This window comes from Aphis gossypii, unplaced genomic scaffold (genome assembly GCF_020184175.1).
Source record: "Aphis gossypii isolate Hap1 unplaced genomic scaffold, ASM2018417v2 Contig00066, whole genome shotgun sequence".
In the NCBI taxonomy this organism is placed as follows: domain Eukaryota; kingdom Metazoa; phylum Arthropoda; class Insecta; order Hemiptera; family Aphididae; genus Aphis; species Aphis gossypii.
In genome coordinates, this window is record NW_026082998.1 from 71,421 (window position 1) to 94,841 (window position 23,421).

The 23,421-nt window shown below is 27.4% G+C and overlaps 2 protein-coding genes and 1 pseudogene across 5 annotated transcripts; 2 read left to right on the forward strand and 1 right to left on the reverse strand.

Annotated features, from left to right (window-relative positions):
* The first annotated feature begins 204 nt into the window (after positions 1-204).
* LOC126553082 (uncharacterized) lies at positions 205-2,487 on the forward strand (annotated as a pseudogene).
* Positions 2,488-4,745: 2,258 nt separating this feature from the next.
* Positions 4,746-7,092, reverse strand: LOC126553086 (uncharacterized). Its single transcript, XM_050208272.1, has 7 exons — positions 7,054-7,092; positions 6,463-6,707; positions 6,302-6,387; positions 6,112-6,236; positions 5,959-6,052; positions 5,647-5,907; positions 4,746-5,599 (listed from the first exon to the last, which is right to left on the reverse strand). Exons 1-7 carry the CDS (start codon positions 7,090-7,092, stop codon positions 4,746-4,748), a joined length of 1,704 nt encoding a protein of 567 aa, XP_050064229.1.
* A 772-nt stretch (positions 7,093-7,864) lies between these two features.
* On the forward strand, positions 7,865-13,729 carry LOC114131690 (uncharacterized). Of its 4 annotated transcripts, none has more exons than XR_007606441.1 (11): positions 7,865-8,103; positions 8,995-9,527; positions 9,624-9,854; positions 10,019-10,189; positions 11,793-11,988; positions 12,081-12,281; positions 12,350-12,436; positions 12,501-12,789; positions 12,917-13,038; positions 13,207-13,271; positions 13,377-13,448. XR_007606441.1 is itself a non-coding variant. In XM_027996988.2 (11 exons), the coding sequence occupies exons 2-11, from the start codon at positions 9,253-9,255 to the stop codon at positions 13,635-13,637; spliced, it is 1,707 nt and encodes a 568-aa protein (XP_027852789.2). In that variant the 5' UTR covers positions 7,865-8,103; positions 8,995-9,252; the 3' UTR covers positions 13,638-13,729. The 4 variants fall into 4 exon arrangements, 1 of the variants encoding a protein (XP_027852789.2); XR_007606442.1 differs by having other exon boundaries at positions 12,920-13,038; XR_007606443.1 differs by having other exon boundaries at positions 12,923-13,038.
* The last annotated feature ends 9,692 nt before the right edge of the window (positions 13,730-23,421 follow it).

Here is a 23,421-nt window from a genome sequence, read left to right on the forward strand (position 1 = left end):
ATAAAAATACCCCAGACATACCTATTAAAAACTATTTTTTTAAATAAGGTGACTAACGAAGGGTTATGTACCCTGCTGAATGTACTTTTTATTTACTATAGTTATTATTATTTTTATATTGTATAATTTATTATTTTCTTTTTGTAGTTTCTCTAAACAAAAATATTTATTAATTGGTAGACATTGTTAAAATAAAATTATTCAATGGAGCAGAATTGTGCTTTTGAAAATATTTTCAATGATTCAGCTCATCAGCTTTTAACTCTGACTACTCTTGAGAAAATGGATATATTTTATCAATCAAACATACATGTAAGGAATTTAATAAGATATGATTTTAATCTACTTACACAATATTATGGAATTTTATAGGCCGATGTTGATTCAACTAAATATAGTGTGTCATCAGATAAAGATACTTATGATACAAATGTGCAATCCATCAATGCACTATTACAAAGTTGGAACCTGGAATGTATTCTTAAAGTATGCTTAGGCAAGTATTTTAAAATTATTAATTTAGTTTACCTTTACAGAAAAAAGTACATAACATAATCCTCTAATATTTTTACTAAATATTTAAATAACAAAGTCTAATCAGTTTTGTTTTCATTTTTTTTATGTTGCAGATGAGTGTATTGATGTTGAATCCCTAAAGTATATAAAATCTAGGCACATAGATAAACTTTTGTTGAATCAACCACTTGGAATATTGATTAAATTTTAACATCATGTACAAACATGGCAAACATCATTACAAGATAAACCATTGACTGGAATAGACAGTACTTTAGTTTTTGGAGTTCAGAATCCGCAAATTATATTACAAGACAAACCATTTAGTGGAATAGACAGTACTTTAGTTTTTGGAGTTCAGAATCCGCAAATTATATTACAAGACAAACCATTTAGTGGAATAGACAGCCCTTTAGTTTCTGGAGTTCAAGTGCATACCATTTTAGCCAATTCTACCAGAGGAAAATTGTTAATTGATTATTACAACATCCACAAGGAATTGAATGATACCATTAGAGGAAACTTAGTTGATCTTATAATCCATGACATTATTTCAAATGATGTACCTATGTCAATTAGCCTAGCTGAAAGTGTTGCTGAACAAATAGTAACTATGTTTCCTTCAGAGATTAAGGCAAGTGTTAAAATATAACATACAATTATAGTAAATATATTTTTTTAAATAAATTATTGTTTGATATTAGGATATTTACTTCATGCGACATGGGAATAACAAGGCACCAAGAGGAAAATTGTATGCTAAATTTTACAATTGTATGCGTGCACTTAAATCCAGTGGCCTTAAAACAAATTCTGTTAAAAGTAATAATTCTGCTCATAATGACACATTCACAAAAAGAAATGATTTATTTGGTAAATAAACATACATTAAATTATAATAACTAAATATAATAGGAGTGTTACTATAAAATTAGTGACACAACTTATATAAGAATAACTATTTTAGTAATTTCATATTTATTTTTTTTGAATTTATTTTGTTTAATAGTTGTAGAAACTGACATCGGTTATTTGTTGACATAATAAAACATGATAATGAAATTTCGTTTCCCAATTTACTAGAACATTGGTCTGCCACTGTGCAGTACAGGCTAAATAAAATAAAAGAGGCTAATTCAACGGTAGAAATATTAGAGGAATGGAAAAATTATTCTATACCATTAGGGTATAAACTTGTAAGTTAAATATTATATTTATTAAATATATTAAACATTTTAAAAACATTTAAATTTATGAATTAGGTTGATATTGATTTCCATGGATTGTATCAGTCATCTACCATTCCAGAGTTATGTGAAGAATTCATAAAATCGTATGACAATATTTTACAAATAGTAGAAGAATATATAAAAGACAAAGATGGTAAATTGTTACTTCAAGAACTCAAAACAAATAATGATCTTACACAAAGTAATACGAATAATACATTTTATTATATACCATGACAAAAATTAACTCCAACCGTGAACTGTTATTTATAGATGGTAAAGACTGTACGCTTTTACACCTCCTAAGTTCTTTATTTGTGCCAACATCACGCAAGGTTACCAAAGATGATAAAGGAAAGAACAGTGTGACAAAATATTCCATAAAGGATTCCCAGAAGAGTTTTATTACTTTTCATGATTCAATCGCTGAGTTTGAAAATTATTTAGAAAATTTAAAAAATAAAAAAATGCCTATACAGCCTTTATCATAGTAATTGGTACACCACTAAAACCAAATCAAATTTTAGTCTACTTTGATTCTATTAAATATAAGGTTTTTAATATTACCCGTGCAATTGACATATGTTTTAAACTTTTTAATTTGTTTAATTTACAATATCCATTGCAATCTTGTGCAGTTTGGATGTTCATACAAAAATTTTATTATAATATATGTACTAAGTATGATACACCACACCAATTGGTAACCCAAGTGTTACACTGTTTGAAGAAAAAAAAATAGTAAATTCATTCATGAAATCTAAGATATTAAGATATTTTTGTCCATAATTTTATTACATTCAATTTATGTATGTAAAATGTAAATACTAAAGTATTATATAATTTTGTTTATAATTCTTTTTATTAAATTTCTTTAGTTTTTTCTTAAAACTAATTTAATAATTTCAATGTTTATATACAAATTCAAAAATATTAAGTTATGTATTAATACTTATATATTATAGTATAGGTATATACTATAGTTTTATCTTCAAGACATTATTTTATATAAATTATAATTTAACTTATTTGATTTTCTATCTAAAGTATTATGTTGTTTTGTTATATTTACTATTTTGATTTAAGTCTATACAATGTTAAAATATAATATGTATCTAAAATTTTATTAAAAATGTATAACTTTGTATTCATTACATTTATCTATCTAAATACTAATTATTAAGTTATATTGTTTATGGTTTTTCTTATATGAAGTTGCTTTAGTTTTTTCTTTAAACTACTCGTAATTTAATAATTTCAATGTTTTCATACAAATTCAAAAAAATAAAGTTATTTTGTACACTATTTTTTAATATAGGAAAGTTATTCATTTACATATATACTTTATAGTTTTATCTTCATGACATATTATTTAATATAAATGAACTAAAATGTTTTTTCATGTCTAAAGTATTATATGTTGTTTTGTTATATTTCCTATTTCGATTTAAATCTATAAAATATATGTATCTAAATTTTATTAATAATGTATATAACTAATTGTATTCATTAAATGTATGTATCTAAATACTATATATTATATATATATTATATACTTATAAGTATTAATTTATTTTGTTTATATTTTTTCTTATATGAAGTTGCTTTAGTTTTTTCTTAAAACTGGTTTAATAATTTCAATGTTTTTTATAAGTTCTAAAATATTATGTTATTTTATTTTATATTTATAATTATATCTGTATTTGAAAGTGTATACATATAATAAATAATTGTACATTAATATTTTTAAATTTACTGATTTCAATAATTCCAATGATATTTGTGCAGCCAGTTTTTTACAATAAAAATAATAAATCATTTTTTCAAGATGAAAAAAAAAATATTAATTAGCTAATATATTATTAATCAAATTACAATAATTTTTTCGAAACAATAAATATTTTGTCAAATTGATAAATTATAGGTACAGCCTAAATAAAATATTTATTATTAATTAATAATGTATTTTCTTAAGTTGAAAAAGTATTTATCAATAGTATTAAATTTAATTCATCGGCGTAATAAATAATTTATTAATTTGATACAAATTCTATAAACAAACTTTCAATATCCGTACTGACAAATTTCTCTTTATCAATTTGATAAAAACGTTTATGGGGTCATTATTAATGATATTTTTGTCAAATCAATCTATATTTTTATTATATTGATCGTTATTTTTGGTTCAGTGTAAAGTTATGAGTTATATTATTACATGATTTAAATGCTTAACACAAATGTTAAAATAAATCGTACATCCACAAAATCATGAAATCATGAAAATTATTATTTTCAATGATATAAGTAAAAGAAAAAAATATGTCTCACTATACCTCGGTCTCTCCTATATATATATATATATAAGTATATATATTATAACACTTATATTATGTTTTTTGTTTATCCAATAAAATATAGTACTCAATTTCTCGTAAAATTAATGAGGATGATTCCCTCTCGTATTCCTCAGTATCGTACTCGTCTCTGTCGTCGTCGTCGTCCTTGTCCTCTTCGTCGTCGTGCTCATCATCGTCGTCGTTCTTTTCGTTTTTGTCCGTACAACAGTCGTACTTAGGGCACTTGTATCGATTGCGAGTAGTGATGTAAAATTACCGTAATTATCTTTTGAGAGAATATTCTCAAGAATATTCTTAAGAATATTCTCTAAGATAGAGAATATTGGGTAATTTTCTTTTTCTTTAATAGTTCAATAATTGAATTTAACCACAGTCCAGATCATAAACATTATTTAAATAATTATTTTTTGTTTAATATGAAGGAAATAAATGTTATAATTCTTGGTGCAATTAACAACTAGAATACTTATTTCAATACATTTTTATTGTAAACCGAAAAATAAAAAATTAAAATATAACTCCTCATTAAATTATACAATGTACTTTTTGTAATTATGAAATTATATGAATTATATACATAAGAAAAAAATATATAATTAATTATAATAGTAACAATAACAATAGTTAATTAAATTGGTAATGTTTACAGAAATTCTTCATCATCAGACAAAATAATTAACCTATTAAATTTTGATTTTTTTGATACTGGTTTTTTTGGTGTGGATATGTACAAATTATTGGATTCTGGTTGTAATGGGATTTTAGAAGAGTTATTGCTTTTACTAGTACTGGCAATATTCAGAATATTCAATAGACTTTCATTGGAATAAATATTATCATTATTGCACTGACTAATATCATCACCATTTAAACTGAAATTAAAACTATCTGATTCGTCATTTAACGCTAAGCAGTTAAATCTTGGAGACGAAGTTGTATCTGTATCAACTCTATCTTCTTCATCTGTATCACTTTTACTTACATGAGTAATATTTTGCTGGTAACCATATTCATTGTTTAATGTATTCTCATGGTTAGGACTTTGGCTATTAACATTATTTATTTGACTAGAACATTTGTTATATTCTTTTCGTTTCATAATTTTCAAATTATGCGAAATAAATGTTAACTTTGCTGCTCTTTCTGTGGTCAATCTGTTTCGTTTGGAAGAATGAATAAAACCTTGAATACTAAAGCTTCGTTCAGTAGCTGCAGTAGTTGGGGGCATTTCTAATATTGCCAGAGCAATAGCTGACAAATTCAAACAAAAACATGTACCTTTCCACCACACAGTAGGCGAAAGTTTATCAACAGATTTAAAAACATAAGAGTTGGAAAAAAATCCTTCTTTACACCTATATTCTGCAAGTTGTGCCATAATTTCTACTGAGTTGTTAGGACATATATCTGTTGACTTTTGATCAATATATTCAGTTCCTAAGACTTGTTCGTTGTTTGAAAGATGAACACCATTATAAGCTGGATCTAGAATATTAGCTGCAAAATGAATTGGTTTTAATACATATTGTTTTCTTTTTTTAGACAAGTATTTAATTGATCTTTTTCTTCTATAGTAATTATATCTGAATTTAAAAACGTTTGCCAATTAAGTTCTATTTCATAGAAAGCTTCCACTACTAAACTTATTTTTGACTCATCTCCTTCTAATAAAGTAATCCATTTGACAATTACTTCAAATATTGATATCAATGAACCAATTTTTAACCAAAATGAATCTTCATTTAAAATGGACTCCAATACACTTGGAGTAAGATAATTTTCTATACCTTCTGTGACTGCTAATACTTATAAGGTAAATTTGTTGGCCATTAAACTTCTAAAACAATATAAAATACTACCCCAACGAGTTTTTCCAGGAAGTTTCAAAGATATATTAGTTACACTTTTTTGCTTTGTAGTATTGTGAACTTTGCTAGTACATAATGAGACCTAATAATCTGTTTAACAATATTATTAGCTTCTGTTTTTACCAATGATATGGAATTTACTTTAAGAATATCGTCAATCAATAAATTCAATACATGGGCTGCACAACCATATGAGGTAATATGTGGATATTTAGTTGTTAATATTTTTGTAGCTTTTAACATGGCAGATGCATTATCAGTGATAACTGCAACAAATTTTTTATTCCAATTTCTGTCATTACTGATTCAATCTGCTGGGATATATAATCACTTGTATGTTTTTCTTCTGCTGTAGCAATTGATTTATAATAAACTGGGGAAGGAGTACAAATTATAAAATTCATAATGGCTTCATTCCTGAAATTAAAAAAAAATAAAATATCATAATAAAAAATGTATAACATTATTTTAAATTTTAAGTATATAATATACCTTATATTACTCCAACTATCACATTGTAATGACAAGTTCTTAGAGATTGTCATTTTGAGATGTACATCAGCATTTACTCTAGCATACTCAGAGTCTAATAACTTATTTGATATTATATGCCTCGAAGGTATTTTAAATGCTGGACGAATTCTTACAAAAAATTGTCTCCAATAAGAATCTTCAGCAAAGTCCAGAGGTGTTCCTGAACTATACAAAGCCCTTGCATACAATTCTTCTAGTTTATCCTAGAATTTTTTTTTATTAAATGATATTTTATTTACTTTTTAAATATCTAGATTATATTATATAAAAATTATTAAGGATAAAAGTTAATAAGACATTAAAAATTAAAGGTCGTATTAGTTTTGTATAAAATTAGGTAACAAAAATAAAAAAATATATTTATAATTAACCAAAAATTAAAGCTGTTAATAATAAAAAGTATAACCTTTTTTATATCTACAAAATTTCAATGTCTTTTTTGTCAAATGAATGAAAGTATTTAAAGATATTTATATTAAATACCAATATTACAATAATTAAAAAACGCCATGCCTATATGAAACATGAATATACAATAGTATAACCTACCTGTTCTTCAATAGTTATTGAATCCACAAATTTATTCATGGTAGAATTATTTTTAATCAAAGAAGATTTATCTAATTTGTTGTCATCACTTATTTCAAAATGTTATAATCTATAAATTTATAATGAGTCAAATTAGGTACATATATTGTACATTTTTACCTATTCAATACGTAGTTATTAATACAAAATTTTAACACTCACCGTCACCATTTTGATTGTGTGCTTCTTGAGCTTCTCCACTGGTTGTATAATCTTTGTTGATTATTTTAAGAATATCAAAAGGAATTTTCAAACATTTTTTTAAATGATTTGACATACGCGTTGCATTTTTTTTATAAGCTGTTTGGCAAAAGATACACAAATAAGAATTTGTGTTTTCACTAAAATTAAAATACTGCCATATTTTTAGTTTAGGTTTGGTAACTTTAGGCATGTTGAAAAAATTAAATACGATGTTTTTTACTTTAATAAACAAGTGACACAACGGTACAACACAATACAACGTCAACAACACAAGGAAAATAAATCTTTTAATATGAATTATGAATTATGATAGTCATATTATCGTAACATTCGTAACGTTATAATCTTGATATTCAATAAATTATAGTACCTACTACCTATACATATCATTTTATAAGTGATACAATAAGTGACAATGACAGTTTGGTTTGGGATAGGGGTACTTTTCCCGAAATTTCATGGCGAGGAAAAAAAAAAAAAAAAAAAAAAAAAGAATGATAACCCGACCTAGCCAACATCACAAAAGTTCAAATTTTCAATTCAGAATTTAGTATTCCTAAATGTACCGCCTTGAAAAAATACATATTAAATTATGTATTTGTTCCCGCCTTATTGCTTAATGCTTTTGTTGTGTTTTGTAACGGTCATTAACGGTGTTTACTGTGCTACTATTGTTTACCGTTTACGCATTATTGTCGTGTACAATTAACGATTATGTCAGTTTTTCTAATGTCAATATTGAACTTAAATACTAGAGTTTTGGGTATTCGTTCCTTCGACAGAATTATCCAAATTGATTGTAACAAGGTACAAATTATTTAAATTTTTCATAATTGCAGATTTTCAAACACAGAATGCTGCTCTCAAAAATCTTCCAAATAAATAAAAAAATGGGATTATTGTAGGACGACTATAGAGCAAAACTTAGTCACTAATTAGTATTTTCAAATCATTCTGGGTTTTGTAGGCCCTTATTTTAAATTAAAAAAGTATTTAAATAGTATTCAAAGTCAAGCATAAATCATAATATTATGTCTTAAATTTAATTTTAAGATATGATAACATATAAATAATAACCCCTATAATTTAACTAACAAAAAGTTTACATCTATACTAATACCAGAATAAAAAACAGATAAACCTAAGCCACTTTTTACTTTTTTACATAATATGTTTACAAATTTTGAATAGACCTTAATTGGTAGAGGTAGTATTGTACAAGAAAATTAAAATAAAAGTGTTTGTGTGTTAACAAACTGTACAGTCTTGTTTGGAAAAGTTGAGTTTCTGTTCACTATTTTTAACTTTACTATGTGTGAACTCCTCAGTTCAATATATTTTGAGATAAATATTTAATGATGGCGATGATAGGAATTCATTTTTTGGCCTGTTAAGGAGGATCTAAAATATTGCCTATTTTTTGATGTTGTATTAAACATAAATTAATTTATTGTTGAAAACATCAAAAATAATATTAGTAATTAATCTTATGTTGATTACCTAAATTATGTATGTTTTGAACTGAAACAACTTCAGTATAATATTATGTAAAGTGAATACTTATTTATGTATTATGTTATAAACCGTTCATATAACAAATGTAATATTATGTAAATGTAAAGTAACCAAAAATTATTATATTAATTAGATATTTTATGATATCTGTGATATTGATAAAATTTTAAATTTTTTATATAGATCTGTCTATCTGCAATTTGCCTGCGATACACCTGCGATTCACTTGCGATTTACCTACGATTTACCTGCGATTAAAACTTTGAACATAGTTCATACCAAAAACCCAGCTCGTGCTTTTGCATTTTATTTTTAAAACGTTTTTGTTGTTTTGTTTTTACTTATTAATTTTGTTTTAAATTTCTTACCTATTATAACATAACTATTCTTTTTTTTTTTTTGTATTTTTGGTGTTCTGATTCTAGTTATATATTAATAATAATGAACAACGAGGAAGTATTTGCTCTCCCAGATCATTTGGTTGACCATGACTACTTCCTGCCAGTTGTATATGAAGATGATCATATACTGCGTGAAGAAGAAGTAGAGGAATTGGTAGAAGAAGAAGAAGTAGAAGAAGAGGAAGAGGAAGAGGAACCAATTGTCAGAGTGTCGGAAACATACATATTGATTCCTGGGGTTCATAACCGATCGAGGATATATGTTGACAACTTGGGATTCAAGTATTACAAACGAGAAACTCGTGGACAACGGGTGTATGTTTAATAGTTTATCCAATATAATTACCTACCTATTTGGGTAATGATAATAAAATTATGGCTAATCATAAATAATGTTTTTATATTTTATAGGTATTTAGTATGCGAACGGCAGAAGCAACGGAACCAGTACTGCCCTTCCACTGCAACTGTTAGTGCAAATTTGAACGACAACAGAATTCGTCTAGGGCACTACCACGACCATCAGCCCAGAGTGATCGACCTGAATGTGCCGTTTTTGAGGGAAGCCATAGGTGAAAGAGGAATTGATCCAGCAGTTACAACCTCATTTATGAGAACTTTGTACAACAACGAAATTATCAAGTGAGTCGTATTCAAACTTATCTATATATACTAAATTATTATTTACTACTTGTTAGTAATAAGGTTAGTATTAGGTAGTTTCAGTTAACTATAGGTACCTACTACCCATAATTAATAATAAACAATGCAAAATTATTTATCAACTGATTTTTTCGTTTTGTTAGCCATCCAGAAGCAGCTCCCAACTACACATTTATTCAGGCTCAAGAACGAGTGAAAAAGATGAGACGTCGAAGATTCCCGGCACAACCCCTTGATATTGGACAACTTGCAGTGGCACTGAATGAAGCACGAAATGCCATTTACGCTCTTACAGTTCAAAATCCTCCATCTAGGTAAATATAATTGTTTGTTAAAAGTTTTTAAGTTATAACTAATAAGTAGGGCTGAGGACTTCTAGTTTTTCATATTTGACTTAAAAGGTCGCAGATCAACGTGAGTGATGTATAAAATATAAATATGTTTCATAAATCATAATACAAGTAAGTAAGTTAGTTAGTTAGTAAGTAAGTTATACTACAAATTGTATTTTGCATATTTTGTCTATGTTAAGAGTTACATGTTGGTCTTTGCCAAATTAAGAGCATAATATTATGTATACGTTTAGAAAATGTAATATTTAAAAATATAACAGTACTAGGTTAATGGCAGCAAAACTGTATATTATCTGGTCAATAACACTGCAACACTTAATTAGTAATTTCAAGTTTGTATAAAGTAAATAATCAAACTATCTTTTTTTATATTTTTGTTTTCATAGTAATAGTATAATTTATGTATGTACCAAAAGTCATACATTTTTTTAGAGCATATTTTAAATGCGTATTATTTGTTGTTTTTAGTGCATAAATATTTGCAGGTTTAGAAGTACTTTAAGTCCTCAGCCTTACTAATAAGCTATCCTCTAATTAGCCATATATGGTAATAGTGTATGTGAATCTTATATTAATTTATTGAATTTTAAATTAACAAGTAGGAACCAACAAAAAATATACATATTACTTACATAAGTGTATAGAAATTTATCTACTCCTGGTAGATGTTTATGATTGTATTACAACATTTTATAATATTTTATGGATACATTTATTAATTGACCACTGTATAATACAGTACAGTGGTCAGCGATTGACATTTAAGTATTCATGCTTGCAAATTCTTACATTTATATTTTTTTGTAAAAAAATGTCTTAAAATTTGTGGTTTCTCGAGTAGTATTATTTATACATATGAAATTGTCTGGCCATTACATTAAGATAATCAGTAGAATTCAGTGAATCATTAATATTAATGTCTCCTGCTATAACATAGTGAATATTATTATTATTTATTTGTTCTAAATATGTATTCAAATTGTAAATAAAGGTATCAATAATATCTTGTGATGACCTGTATATACTTATTACTGAAATTTTGTATTTATCTAATTCAATTTGTATTGCAAGATATTACTTTATTTGAAATACTTATGAGCTTAAAATTATTTTCAATAAAAATTGTGACGCCATCATTTTATTAAATTCAATATACATCCAGGTCTCACTTACTATTATGTCAAACTTACCACTAACACTAATAAGCATTAAAATTAATTTATCAAGATTAGCATTTATACTACAAATAGCCATACAGAAAAGGTCTATATTACTATAAATCTATTAAATTTAATACTATTTATCCGTTCATAAAATAAATGAATATGAATAACAATCCATACTATAAATGAATACTGAAAATTGTTTTTTTAGTTGCTGACAGTGCAAATTGCACCTAATTATTATTCAGTTACAAACAAATATTAAAATTATTGGTACCATTGTATTTGTAATTGTGAATACTTAACCATACAGTTACAAATTGAATAATGTATTGTATTAAATTATTTTAGGGTAAACTGATCCAAATTATTAAAATTTGTATTTTAAAAATTATTACTAGGTTCTTTCAACAAGCATTGGTCGTCAATGGAAGGAGTGTTGGTGTGATCTTTGCGAACATGGATGCAGTCAACAAATACAGAGAAGAATTGGCCACTGTGACATTGGTTGGGATTGATGGGACGTTCAAGACTGTGCCTCGTGTTCCAGCAGATTTGAAGTGTTTCCTTACTATCCAGGTGGTTTTTAAAAGTGTGGTAAGTGTTGGATAATTGATATTTTTTATGAATAATCTAAATTCTTTTTTCTTAACATATTTCTCACTATTTACTTTTTATTTTTTTTCTAGTCCTTTCCAATGGTCTATGCTCTACTGGGGAGCATGACTGAAGAAGTCTATGCGGCTCTGTTTGATATTGTAAGAAATATTTTACCTTTGAATTATCAACGTGTTTGTTTTATTACAGATTATGAAAAAGCTCTGATGTCAGCCGTTCAACAATCGTTTCCGGAAAGCCAATTGAGATGTTGTTGGTTCCATTTTACTCAGGTAGTTTCTTAATAACTTATGTGCACCTAGTGATCATAATATAAAAAAAAAAATAATATTTTTTCTAGTCAATTGTACGGTATTGTCACCGAAGGATGAACAGTGTTTGTAATTTAATCCGTACGAACCCAGTAGCTGCTCGAGTTCTCAGAATGGTAAATTTAAGTTTAATATTTGTATTCAATTGTATTTCTCTTTAATACACCATTGTGTTTTTAGGTTTTGGCTTTACCTCACCTGCCCGCAACCAGGAATGACCCGCGCTGTCCATTTTCCATGGAGGATGGTTTCGATGCTATCATGGACTACACTAGACAATTTCCTCCAATTGAACGATGTATGAGAAACTTTCTAATTGGGTATGTGCAATATTTTTGGTTGTTACAGGTCGGTCCAGGTTTAATCAGTTGTTTTGGAGAAGAATATAGAACCAACAACTACTTGGAGTCTTTCCACGCTACACTTCTAACCCAAATGCAAAGACATCCCAATATATGGAATTTTATTCGTGAGTTTTTGCAGTACAAGGTGTATTGTGTTTTATATGTTGCATCCTTGTGTTAAATGTTTGTTGTTATCAGTATCATCATTATTATAATATGTATTATTTTATGTTTCATGTTTAACCTCATAAGAAGTAGTGCTTACAGGATGTGTTGGTACATGTTGCGTCCTTGTCCTATATGTTTGTGTTTTTGTGTATCTCATTTATGTCATGTGTAAACTAACTAACAAGAAGGAGTTAATGGTAAGCTAAGTAAGTAATTACCTATGTTGTTTTAAAATTTGATTTTTAGGTTATTTATTTAATTTTTGTTTATGGTTATGGTGTTTTTATTGTAAGTATGTGTCTTGCTGTAACTTATATTATAATATAAACTATTACAATGTACTATTTTTTACTGATCAATTAATTTGCTTATAGAAAAACTGACTGTCATTGAAAATCAGTATTTCATTGAATTTGATCAAGCCAGAAGAAACCTAAGGGTGATTATTAATTTTTATTTGAACATAAATTGGTTTTTGGGCTGGTTACAGATATGTTATTTTTTCAACAAATAAACTTAATTATATATAATAATTACATTTCAGATTAGAGATGGAGCATCAAGGAGGGAACGAGAGAACACTACCATTGTCTTAGCAGGTTATGTGCAACAACTTAACAGAGATGGAGACCTCACAGGATTTTTGAGAAGGGCTGGACACCGCAATGATGGATATGTACAAGGCATAATCGGACCATATCCACAAGTAAATATATTTTATAATTTTATTTCAATCTTGTAAATTTATTTATATGATTGTTTTGTTTTTTAATAGGATCAGGAAGACGTATTTTACTTGATATGATTGTCGTCCGGTCGGTACCATATCAATATTTCACCTTAAATTAGTAATGAAATGTATATTATATTTTAATAAACAACTCATTTTCAAATAGCAAATCGCTTGTTTTAAATTTGTTTCATCCATTATCCCTAGCTAATTGTCCTACAATAATTTTATATTTATTATCTTAAATAACTAAATTATTAAATATTACGAATGCCATGTTATTTGTAAGTTTATTTCATATAACTTGTAAAGTATTGTGTAATTTAAAAAAAAAAATCAACACTTAAGTGATTCATTCCAAGGAAGTACAATATGGAAAAGAAGCTCAGACGAGGCCCAGGCACATTCCTACATCACTCACTATTGTTCCCTTTTGACTAGAAATAAAACACTAAATTAATTAATATTACAAAGTACAGACAGATAAATATTACTACAAAGTTTTCCCGATGGATTACGAATTTGAAAAAACCACATCCTTTAAAAAAAATTACTATCTTTTTGAAACCTTCAACGATCAAAGGTGAAGGGTCACTAGACCATTTCCCAGTATGTAAAAGTTTTCTTGTATACTAGTTATTAACATTTTTATAATTGATTTTAGTAATTGTAATATAACCTGTGACAGTTAGGGCGAATGGGTTTTCAAAACCAAATTGTTATTAAGTAATATATCTTATTTGTTATTCAAAGCTGTTATATTTATTTTGTTTTAATACTAAAATCACCTAATTTACATTTTCTTTTATCTATCCTGTTCGGTTTTAGCTACTTATATTGTGTATATTATATTAAAAGTATATAGTTATAAATTATATACTATTTAAGGAACTCTTCACCTTCAATACAAGCTAAGCTTATAGTTATTATTAGGTGAGCAGACGATTATCTATTTGTACTAAATAACTTATTGTAAAAATTGTTTGTTTGAAAAATAAATAAATAAATAACAAATCTATTAGTTAATAGATTTGTATTGTTTTTCAATATAGGTAACTAATTATTTTATATTTTTTACTAGTGTTCAAATGCCTACTTGGTTTGAAATGTTCAAAGACTAGATAAAACTGTTCAATTACCCACTGATATTTTAAAACTTTTTTAAATAAATAAATGTTGTTGAAATGTGTTTAAATCAGTATCCTATCCATATGTGGAGAAATAATTAAGTTAAACTAGTCCTTAACTGTTAAATAACTAAACTGGTTACCTATATTATTATGGCTAGTATGAATCTCTAAAATACTTATACAATAAGTACCAAATTATCTTAACAAAACTTCTTCAATATTGGTCGTATACTTGAAGTCTTCAAGATTCAATGCAGTACCACTTAAATATCAAATGTAGACTTTAAAAAAAGTAGCATATTGAACTTACAAAAAGAATATTGAAAAAATAAAAATTCCCGCCATTTTTCAATAAATAATCATTTATGAGTTGTAGATTTAAAATCCGAATCGATGTGATTATATGAATAGGTAACTACCTACTTCTAGGAAAACTACTAGCATAGAAAGTTGTATGTTGCTGGCGTAATTACCAAATGCGAACTAACGTATATAAAGGTTACCTAATAGTTTTAAAGTTCAATAAATCATTTATGAGTTGTAGATGACGTTCACATAAGATAATATCATACTTTTAGGTTCCCAAACGTTTCGGTTTAGGCCCTTCTAAAATGTACTCCCGGAGCCGGGGGGTCCTCGAACACCCCCCTAGGTGTATTTTGGAAAAGGTTCAGTTTTTGTATGACGTTTCTGAAACTCGAGATTTGTATAGTTTGGAGGTCGGTGATGAAATTCGGCGTCTTGTGTCGAGACCATAGGATCCGTTTTTCTCCGTCTTTTGGGGCTTCAAAAGTTCAAAATTTACATTTTTTCGGTTTTTTCGGCATGGGCACTAAGATTTGGGCGCAACAAACCGTTTTTGTAATTAAATATTATAGAGGACTTTGCGCCGAATCGATGGGTTCCGAGATCGACGTTATGCGACTTGTGGTTCGGGAGTTATGATTTTTCGTATGTTTTTTGTACTTAGAAAATTACGTAGTAACGTGTTTTTTGGATTTTGAATTTTCGATCGATCACTATGAAACTCGAGATTCTGGTATTTTAGCGTACGACAATTCAAAAAGGGTCTATGGTCGAAGTACCTACGACCATTATTTCACCCGTAATCTGGGAAGCAAAAAGTTGAATAACACATAAAGTTATTTTTCGTATAACCATACGTTTCCTTATGGTATACGTCTGTCTAATGTTTTAAGTAATAATTATTTTGAACTTTTTGTTTATATGCCACTTAAATAACACGTTTTCGAAAAATCTAATCTATAGAACTTACGAAGTACCCAACGGGGATCAATTTTACCTCTTATGATTTTTGTCCTATCTATGACGGTTTTCCCGGGAAACAGCTGGAAAACGCGATTTTCCGAATTACGAAATTGTCAATTTTCCCGGTAAACCGATGGCCGAACTTTTTAAAACTGACAAATGATCTAGGGACGCATCTGCACCGATCCTTGAAGGTTTCATAACGATATGACTTATATTGAATGATTTCCGGAAAAATCGTAAGGGAGAGGGAGAAAGGGTTAGAAATAGATATTAGGTATTAGAAATAACAAATTCAGCGAAAATTTTCGAGTTCGAACACCAAGTGACAGAGTAACGGAAATTTTCAAAAGTGGGAAAATCTCGTTTGCCAGTTATATTCGTTAGTAGACATTTGATAGATATGTGGCCCTGCCAGATGCGTCCCTAGATCATTTGTCAGTTTTAAAAAGTTTATTAACTCAAATATTAAGGGGGTAAATGTTGAGGTCAAAATTTAAATTATTCAAAAAAAAAAATTGGCGGGAAATTTTGTTCTGCCAATTTCTCAAACTCAAAATCGAGTCGCGGCTTTTTTGAGACCATAAATTGGATCTACATGTGACACTGCATTGAACATCGAAGATTTCAAGACGACACAACCCATATTGAAGGAGCTAGTACTTAAAAATATACATCCAATTTTGTGTTGTTAGCTCATATACATATATTATAGAGTGAATTGACTTATTATTTTATAGGTTTTAATATTTTATTCTTATATACCTATCGAATGAATAATGAGCTACACGCCCACTAAAATAAGTTTGGAAAAAAGTTCAAAATAATTATTACTTGATACGTTGCACAGACGTATACCACAAGGAGACGCCTTGATAATACGAAAAATAGCATTATTTGTTTTTGAACTTTTTGCTACCACGATTGCGGGCGAAATAATGGTCTTACGTACTTCAACCATAGAGTCTTTTTGAATCCTCGTACGCCGAATGATCAGATTCTAGAATTTTGTAGTGATCGAACGAAAAAAAAAAAATCTAAAAAACACGTAAATACGTAATTTTCTAAGTACAAAAAACACTTTAAAAATCATAACTCCCGAACCAAAAATCGGATCACCTCGATCTCGGTGCCAATCGTTCAGGCGTAAAGTGCTCTATGAAGCCCGACTACAAAAACGCCTCGGAGCGCCCAAAATCTAAGTGTCAGTAACGAAAATTCCGAAAAACGCAAATTTTGAACTTTCGAAGCCCCAAAAGACGGAGAAAAACGGATCCTATGGTCTCGACACAAGACGCCGAATTTCATCACCGACCTCCAAACTATACAAATCTCGAGTTTCAGAAACGTCATACAAAAACTGAACCTTTTCCAAAATACACCTAGGGGGGTGTTCGAGGACCCCCCGGCTCCGGGAGTACATTTTAGAAGGGCCTAAACCGAAACGTTTGGGAACCTAAAAGTATGATATTATCTTATGTGAACGTCATCTACAACTCATAAATGATTTATTGAACTTTAAAACTATTAGGTAACCTTTATATACGTTAGTTCGCATTTGGTAATTACGCCAGCAACATACAACTTTCTATGCTAGTAGTTTTCCTAGAAGTAGGTAGTTACCTATTCATATAATCACATCGATAGTAAATATAATTAAGAGTGTAAACCATGAAGAATTGTTTATAAATATATAGGTAATTGACGAACTTTGAATTTCAATCATCAAAGTTTATGATGTGTATACGTCTCGAAAATGATTATTACTGAATGTATTTTGTTATAATATTATAATATGACATGTCTTTAAATCTACTAACGCTGGACAATAGGTATAAACGTATAGCTAATTAGTAAATGACAGATGTATATTATAATATTAGGTATGTACTCTATTCAGAACTATTGTGGTCGTCTGTTTGTGGATGACATTAATTCCACATAGGAGAACGATAAATTGTCAAACATTATGTTTATCGATAGAGAATTTTATGAAGATTCCATTTAAATGATCGGTGTAACGAAATTTTTTGTAGTTAAATAGATAGCTCCAAAAAACCATCAAAAAATCAAAAAAATCATACAAAAATCGCTTTATCAATAATCATAGATTATAAATTATGATAACGAATCATTATTCACTATAACCGCGGTCACGGTCTTAGAAGATATATCTTCTAAGACCGTGACCGTGGTTCAGGTTTTAGACGGTTATCACTTCAAACGCGGAGGGCTATCAGTTTGATTCTTATGTAAATAATAAATTCAACGGTAATATTTTGATGATTTGAAGTTTTTTGTGGAATTTATTAAATATTTTACCTTTTTTACTCTTTACTTTTTAAGTATATTTTTTACGATTAATTAATACGTTCACTACCTGTCCTTGTGCGGTATACAAATTACAAATCTAAACAGTTCACCTTTGATGTGATTTCCGTAAGTCATACATAATTTTTGGCTACTAACCTGCTTGTTTATTTTATTTTAAACTACAGTGTAATTATTTCTAGGTAAAATATATCGACAAAGAATTAAAACCATTGCAAAAAACAAGTTAAACTTATGCTATCTACAAGCTACAACAATCACATTCAAACCATCATAACTCAAATCATGTTTTTCAAATTCTTCAAATTGGTGTGTGGTGTGGGTACTTATTTAAGGCAGTTGCTTCATAGGAAAAACTGTTTACGCCTCCACTGAATGTATTAGGTACTTATTGGCTATCATACATCTGAAATAACTTAACAAATACACTACAACGACAATTATTTATCTTACAAAGATGACATTATTGAACACCTGAGGTTTTGTAATTGTTTACTGTTACATTTTAATACATTTTAAAGTCCTGGTGAATGGCGATAGAGTTACTAATTATTAATAACATTAAAAGTTCACATGTGTATATTGTTATTTATTATTTTTATAGATAATCATAAATAAGTATACGCTATAGGTTCACAACTATAACACAAGGATGTTTGCTATATTCTATTGGAAAAACTATGTGTTGAGACTATGAATAATGTCGATTGATTACTATTTTACTACGTTGATTTAAAATATGATGTTGAGCCATTAAATTAATACAATTTCCATAATTATTTAATTACCTATCATAATTGTTTTTTTTTTCAATTTTAGTCAGCAAGAGACAGTAACTGATGTGTGCATGTACCCAAGTCATTTAAGAAATTGTTTTGTTTGGAAAAACTTCTTCTGAAAAAAATGTTCAAACCATCATAACTCAAATCATGTAAGTTCTGTATACCGTTAAAATCCCTATAATGTATTTAGTGGAAGCGTGAAAAGCTGTTTACGAGGTAGCTGCCTCATGCAAAATGGAAGGAAGGTGCCCCAATGACTCCAGTCTCAAACACCTATTACTATAGGTATAATATTGACAATAATGAATTATCTAATGAAGGAGCAAGTCCATTGATGAAAGACTACTACCACCTACAATAATCAAACATTCAAATATTCATGATTCATAACATATCAAGTAAGCTTTGTAGTAATATTTATATCTCTGTACTTTGTAGTATTAATTAATTTAGTGTTTTAGTTCTAGTCAAGAGGGAACAATAGTGAGTGATGTAGGAATGTGCCTGAGCCTCAAGGAGATAACCTATTTGGAAAAATGCAGTGCTGCTCCACTTCATCATTATATAATTATTTAAGGTAATGTTGGATGGTTAATATTAATATTATGATATTGTAATTTTATTTGAATAAAAGTAATTTTTTTAACAAAATTAAGTTTAAGTTATATTTCACATACCTAAGTACTTTGTCGTAATGTTTGGTCGATTGTAGCCTGTATGCCTAACTTCAAAGAATTAATATAATATGGTGCACCAAATGGCAAATATAACATATTCTATTATACATAATGATTTTTAGAATGACATTAGTTAACAAGAGTTTTTCTTACTCGAGCCTATCTGAATAAGTTTTTGATACTGCTTTTTATTTATTTTATTCATCATTTAAGTTACTTACATAACACTTCAATGGTTAAAGTGATGTACTTATGTTACACTTATAATATATTATTCACAAATCTTATATTAATTAGTTTGTTTTTTTGTTTGTTATAGTCAACAAATAAGAGCTTAGTTTTGGATAAACAAGGTAAAGAATATTAAGAATATCTTGGAACTAACATTGACTTTTCAACTATGATTCAGCTCATACATCTTCTTTGGACAATCACGAGTTTTTATTTTCAGCCAATTAATTTTTATCCTTACTGTTAATTTTTGTATATTCAACTGTTATTGGTGTTTGATTTACTTATTTTTTAACAAAAACATATTATGGATAGAATTTATTGACAAAATGTTAACCATTGTAATACATTATACAGACATAAATTTTCTAAATTTCGGGGCTGGTCTAGTTGACCTCTGCCAGTAAGGCAATTCCCCCGCCACTCACGTTTAGTTGACGCCCGCCACTTACATTTTGTATTTTCGATAACCAATAATTCATATTTTATACGATATTATACATTTATTAAATATTATACAATTATGAACAATTCAAGCGATCAAAATAAAAATATATAAAAAATATGGTATTACTTCATAATATTATATACGGCACCCGCTGTTATACCTATCTTATATAATTCATTTTACTACACAGATTTTACCAAACATAATTCTTAAAATATCTAATTAGAGAATTTCACACAAATACCTAACGTATATGATTTCGTACCTTTTTTATCTGCACTCTGCAGTATATCAGTATATTATACATTTTATAACATCAAAAATACGAGAGATGTAGGTAAGTGGCGAGCGTCAACTAAACTTGAGTGGCGGGGGAATTGCCTTCCTGGCAGGTCAACTAGACCAGTACCTAAATTTCAAACACAATTTATTTAAAAGATATAATTTAAAATAATAGTTTTATAATATAATTGGAAGTAATACTTCTAGTTTTAATAATATTTTGAATAATTTGTTTTTCTAATAATATTGAAGGTGTCTATTCTATCAAATATCTAGGAATATATATTAAATCCCAATTAAAATAGAACATACATATAAACTATATCATAAATTTAGGTCATAAATTCTTCTATGTTTTTAAAGGCCTAAGGTTTATTCTTGATAAACAACAACTTAGAATTATTTATGTTTTCTTCATTCAATCAATAATTGTATTTGTTATTGATATAACTATGAGGTGGTGCTTATTGAACAAATTAAAATCGACTATAAATAAATTATTAAATTTATTTTAAAAGTTCCTATTCTTACTTGTACTAAATTTATTATTAAAGAATTAAATATCTTAGATTTTGATAAGATTCTCACTAAATGTATTTTACTATTAAGTTTTAAGCATCAAATGTATTTACCAACTTATTAATAATAATATTTATTGGCAAAAATTGAATATTAATTACATAGTTAAATGGCCCATCTCACCACTGAGGATAACCTCTTATCGGTGACGATGGAGTACTATTTAAAGATGAGTTTGAATTTATAAATTTTATAATATTTTCAAAATCTTTGTATAAACTGCATCATATTTGACTATAATTCAAAACCATAAACTTGTAAGCATAACTATAATACCAAATTAAAAAAAATATATAAATACAATTGTAATTAAAATTGCCTAAATCGTAAAATTTCGCTTAGTAGAAAAATGGTAATAAATATTAATCAATTCACTAATTTATTATAAACATATTTTACAATTTTCTATAATGAAGAAGATTAATTTAGTATGAATTTTTACGAAATAAAATGTATCTATAATTAATATTATTTAAGTATTAATCAAGTATTTGTAGACATTTTTTATTACTTTGTAACTATATTATGAACTCAAGCATTAGCTTAAAGCAGAGGTCGGCCACTGGCTGACTGCATAAAGCAAAACACTGGACCCCGTCAACATAATATTGTACTTGATTATGTTATTTACTGTAAAAGTATATGCTATGTATTATTATTATTATATTATTTTACTATAATTATTAATAGAAAATATATATTTCATTTCGTTTATCAAACTCAGATAATAATCTGTTTTATTACAATAACCGAATCGCGAAAATACCAAATATACCGACAGCTTTAAATTATTATTATTATTATTTAACTAATTGGTATTGTAATTTTTTAATATATATTAATTGGAATACCAACTGGATAATTATTTTTAATTTAATACTGCTATTTTTTAAATATAAAGATTTGACAAAAATTAACACTGGTTGCCTCATTGATTTATTATTTTAATTATACTTCAATAGAAATTACTTGCCGACCTCTGGCTTAAAGAATGTGTGCAAACAATTATAATTATAATAACTGTTTGCTTGTAAATATAATATATTCAACTATTAAACCATGTTTGTAAAATTAATTTACATGTTAAAATATATTATTCTACATAATTATATTTAATAATCATATATATATATATATATATCTAAATCTCTAAATGTATACACAGTGTATGGATAACAAACCTGGGTAGCTATAACAAACCTGTACCAAACTTGTTTTTAATTGAGTTGTTTGTAATTTTTTTATATTAACTTTAAATTGATAATTTGCTCCACTTAAACACAGTATGTTACAATTTTTGCGCCCTGGTTAACCATATTTTTAAGCCCCAACCCCACCAAAAAATAGATCCACTTTTTTGATTTTTCTTAAAACACTTTAATTGTCAATTCGTCATGTTTTAATTACTATTATTAAAATGTAGGTATAAGGTGTAACAAAATATAGTATATTTTTATACACAGCAAAAAAAAAATCTACCAAAAAGAATACAATAGGTATAATGATTATAATTTTTTTTTCAAAATATTACCCCATAAAATTATGGTACAAATCATAGTACAAGTTCTTTCCAAAAAAATATTTATTGTTACAATATTACACTGGACTACAGAGCCACAGCGGTGACCGGCTGCCCCCCTAAATATTTGGCCGCAAATGTCCACATTGCCCCCCTCATAAATATGGGCTAGTACATAGCATTCCATGTGACATCTCCACCACACAACTTAATTTTTTTCATGATACATACTTACAGTAACAAATTACAACAGTAAACATCTTTCACAGTTATGTATACCCTATAAAAATAGGAATAATTTCTAACTAAAATTGATTTAGTTTTGCAATTATGTGCATTTATGTGCACCAATATGTGCATTTATAACTTTTTACCCACTTAATTTTTAAAAATTGGCAATAAAGTGGTTTTTAGAATTATACAATAATATTTGAACCGCCCCATAATTATACGATAATTTTTGAATATAAAAATAAATATTTTCACGAATATATAAATTAATTATAATAATTTGTAGGGAATTTGGTTTTCTATGTTGGTACAAATGTTCAAGAATTCGCTGGTTTTTTTTTTTTTTTTTTTTTTTTTTTTTTTTTTCGGGAAAAGTGCCT

What these genes read in the sequence shown, in the direction of transcription:
- LOC114131690 (XM_027996988.2), top strand. Translation starts at nt 9,253, where the DNA reads ATGAACAACGAGGAAGTATTTGCTCTCCCAGATCATTTGGTTGACCAT. An exon ending in CAATATATGGAATTTTATTC is followed by an intron (nt 12,790 to 13,206) that starts GTGAGTTTTTGC and finishes ATTTGCTTATAG; the next exon opens with AAAAACTGACTGTCATTGAA. An exon ending in TAATCGGACCATATCCACAA is followed by an intron (nt 13,539 to 13,607) that starts GTAAATATATTT and finishes GTTTTTTAATAG; the next exon opens with GATCAGGAAGACGTATTTTA.
- LOC126553086 (XM_050208272.1), bottom strand. Translation starts at nt 7,092, where the DNA reads ATGAATAAATTTGTGGATTCAATAACTATTGAAGAACAG. An exon ending in CAATAACTATTGAAGAACAG is followed by an intron (nt 6,708 to 7,053) that starts GTAGGTTATACT and finishes AAAAAATTCTAG; the next exon opens with GATAAACTAGAAGAATTGTA. An exon ending in AGCAGAAGAAAAACATACAA is followed by an intron (nt 6,237 to 6,301) that starts GTGATTATATAT and finishes AATTTGTTGCAG; the next exon opens with TTATCACTGATAATGCATCT.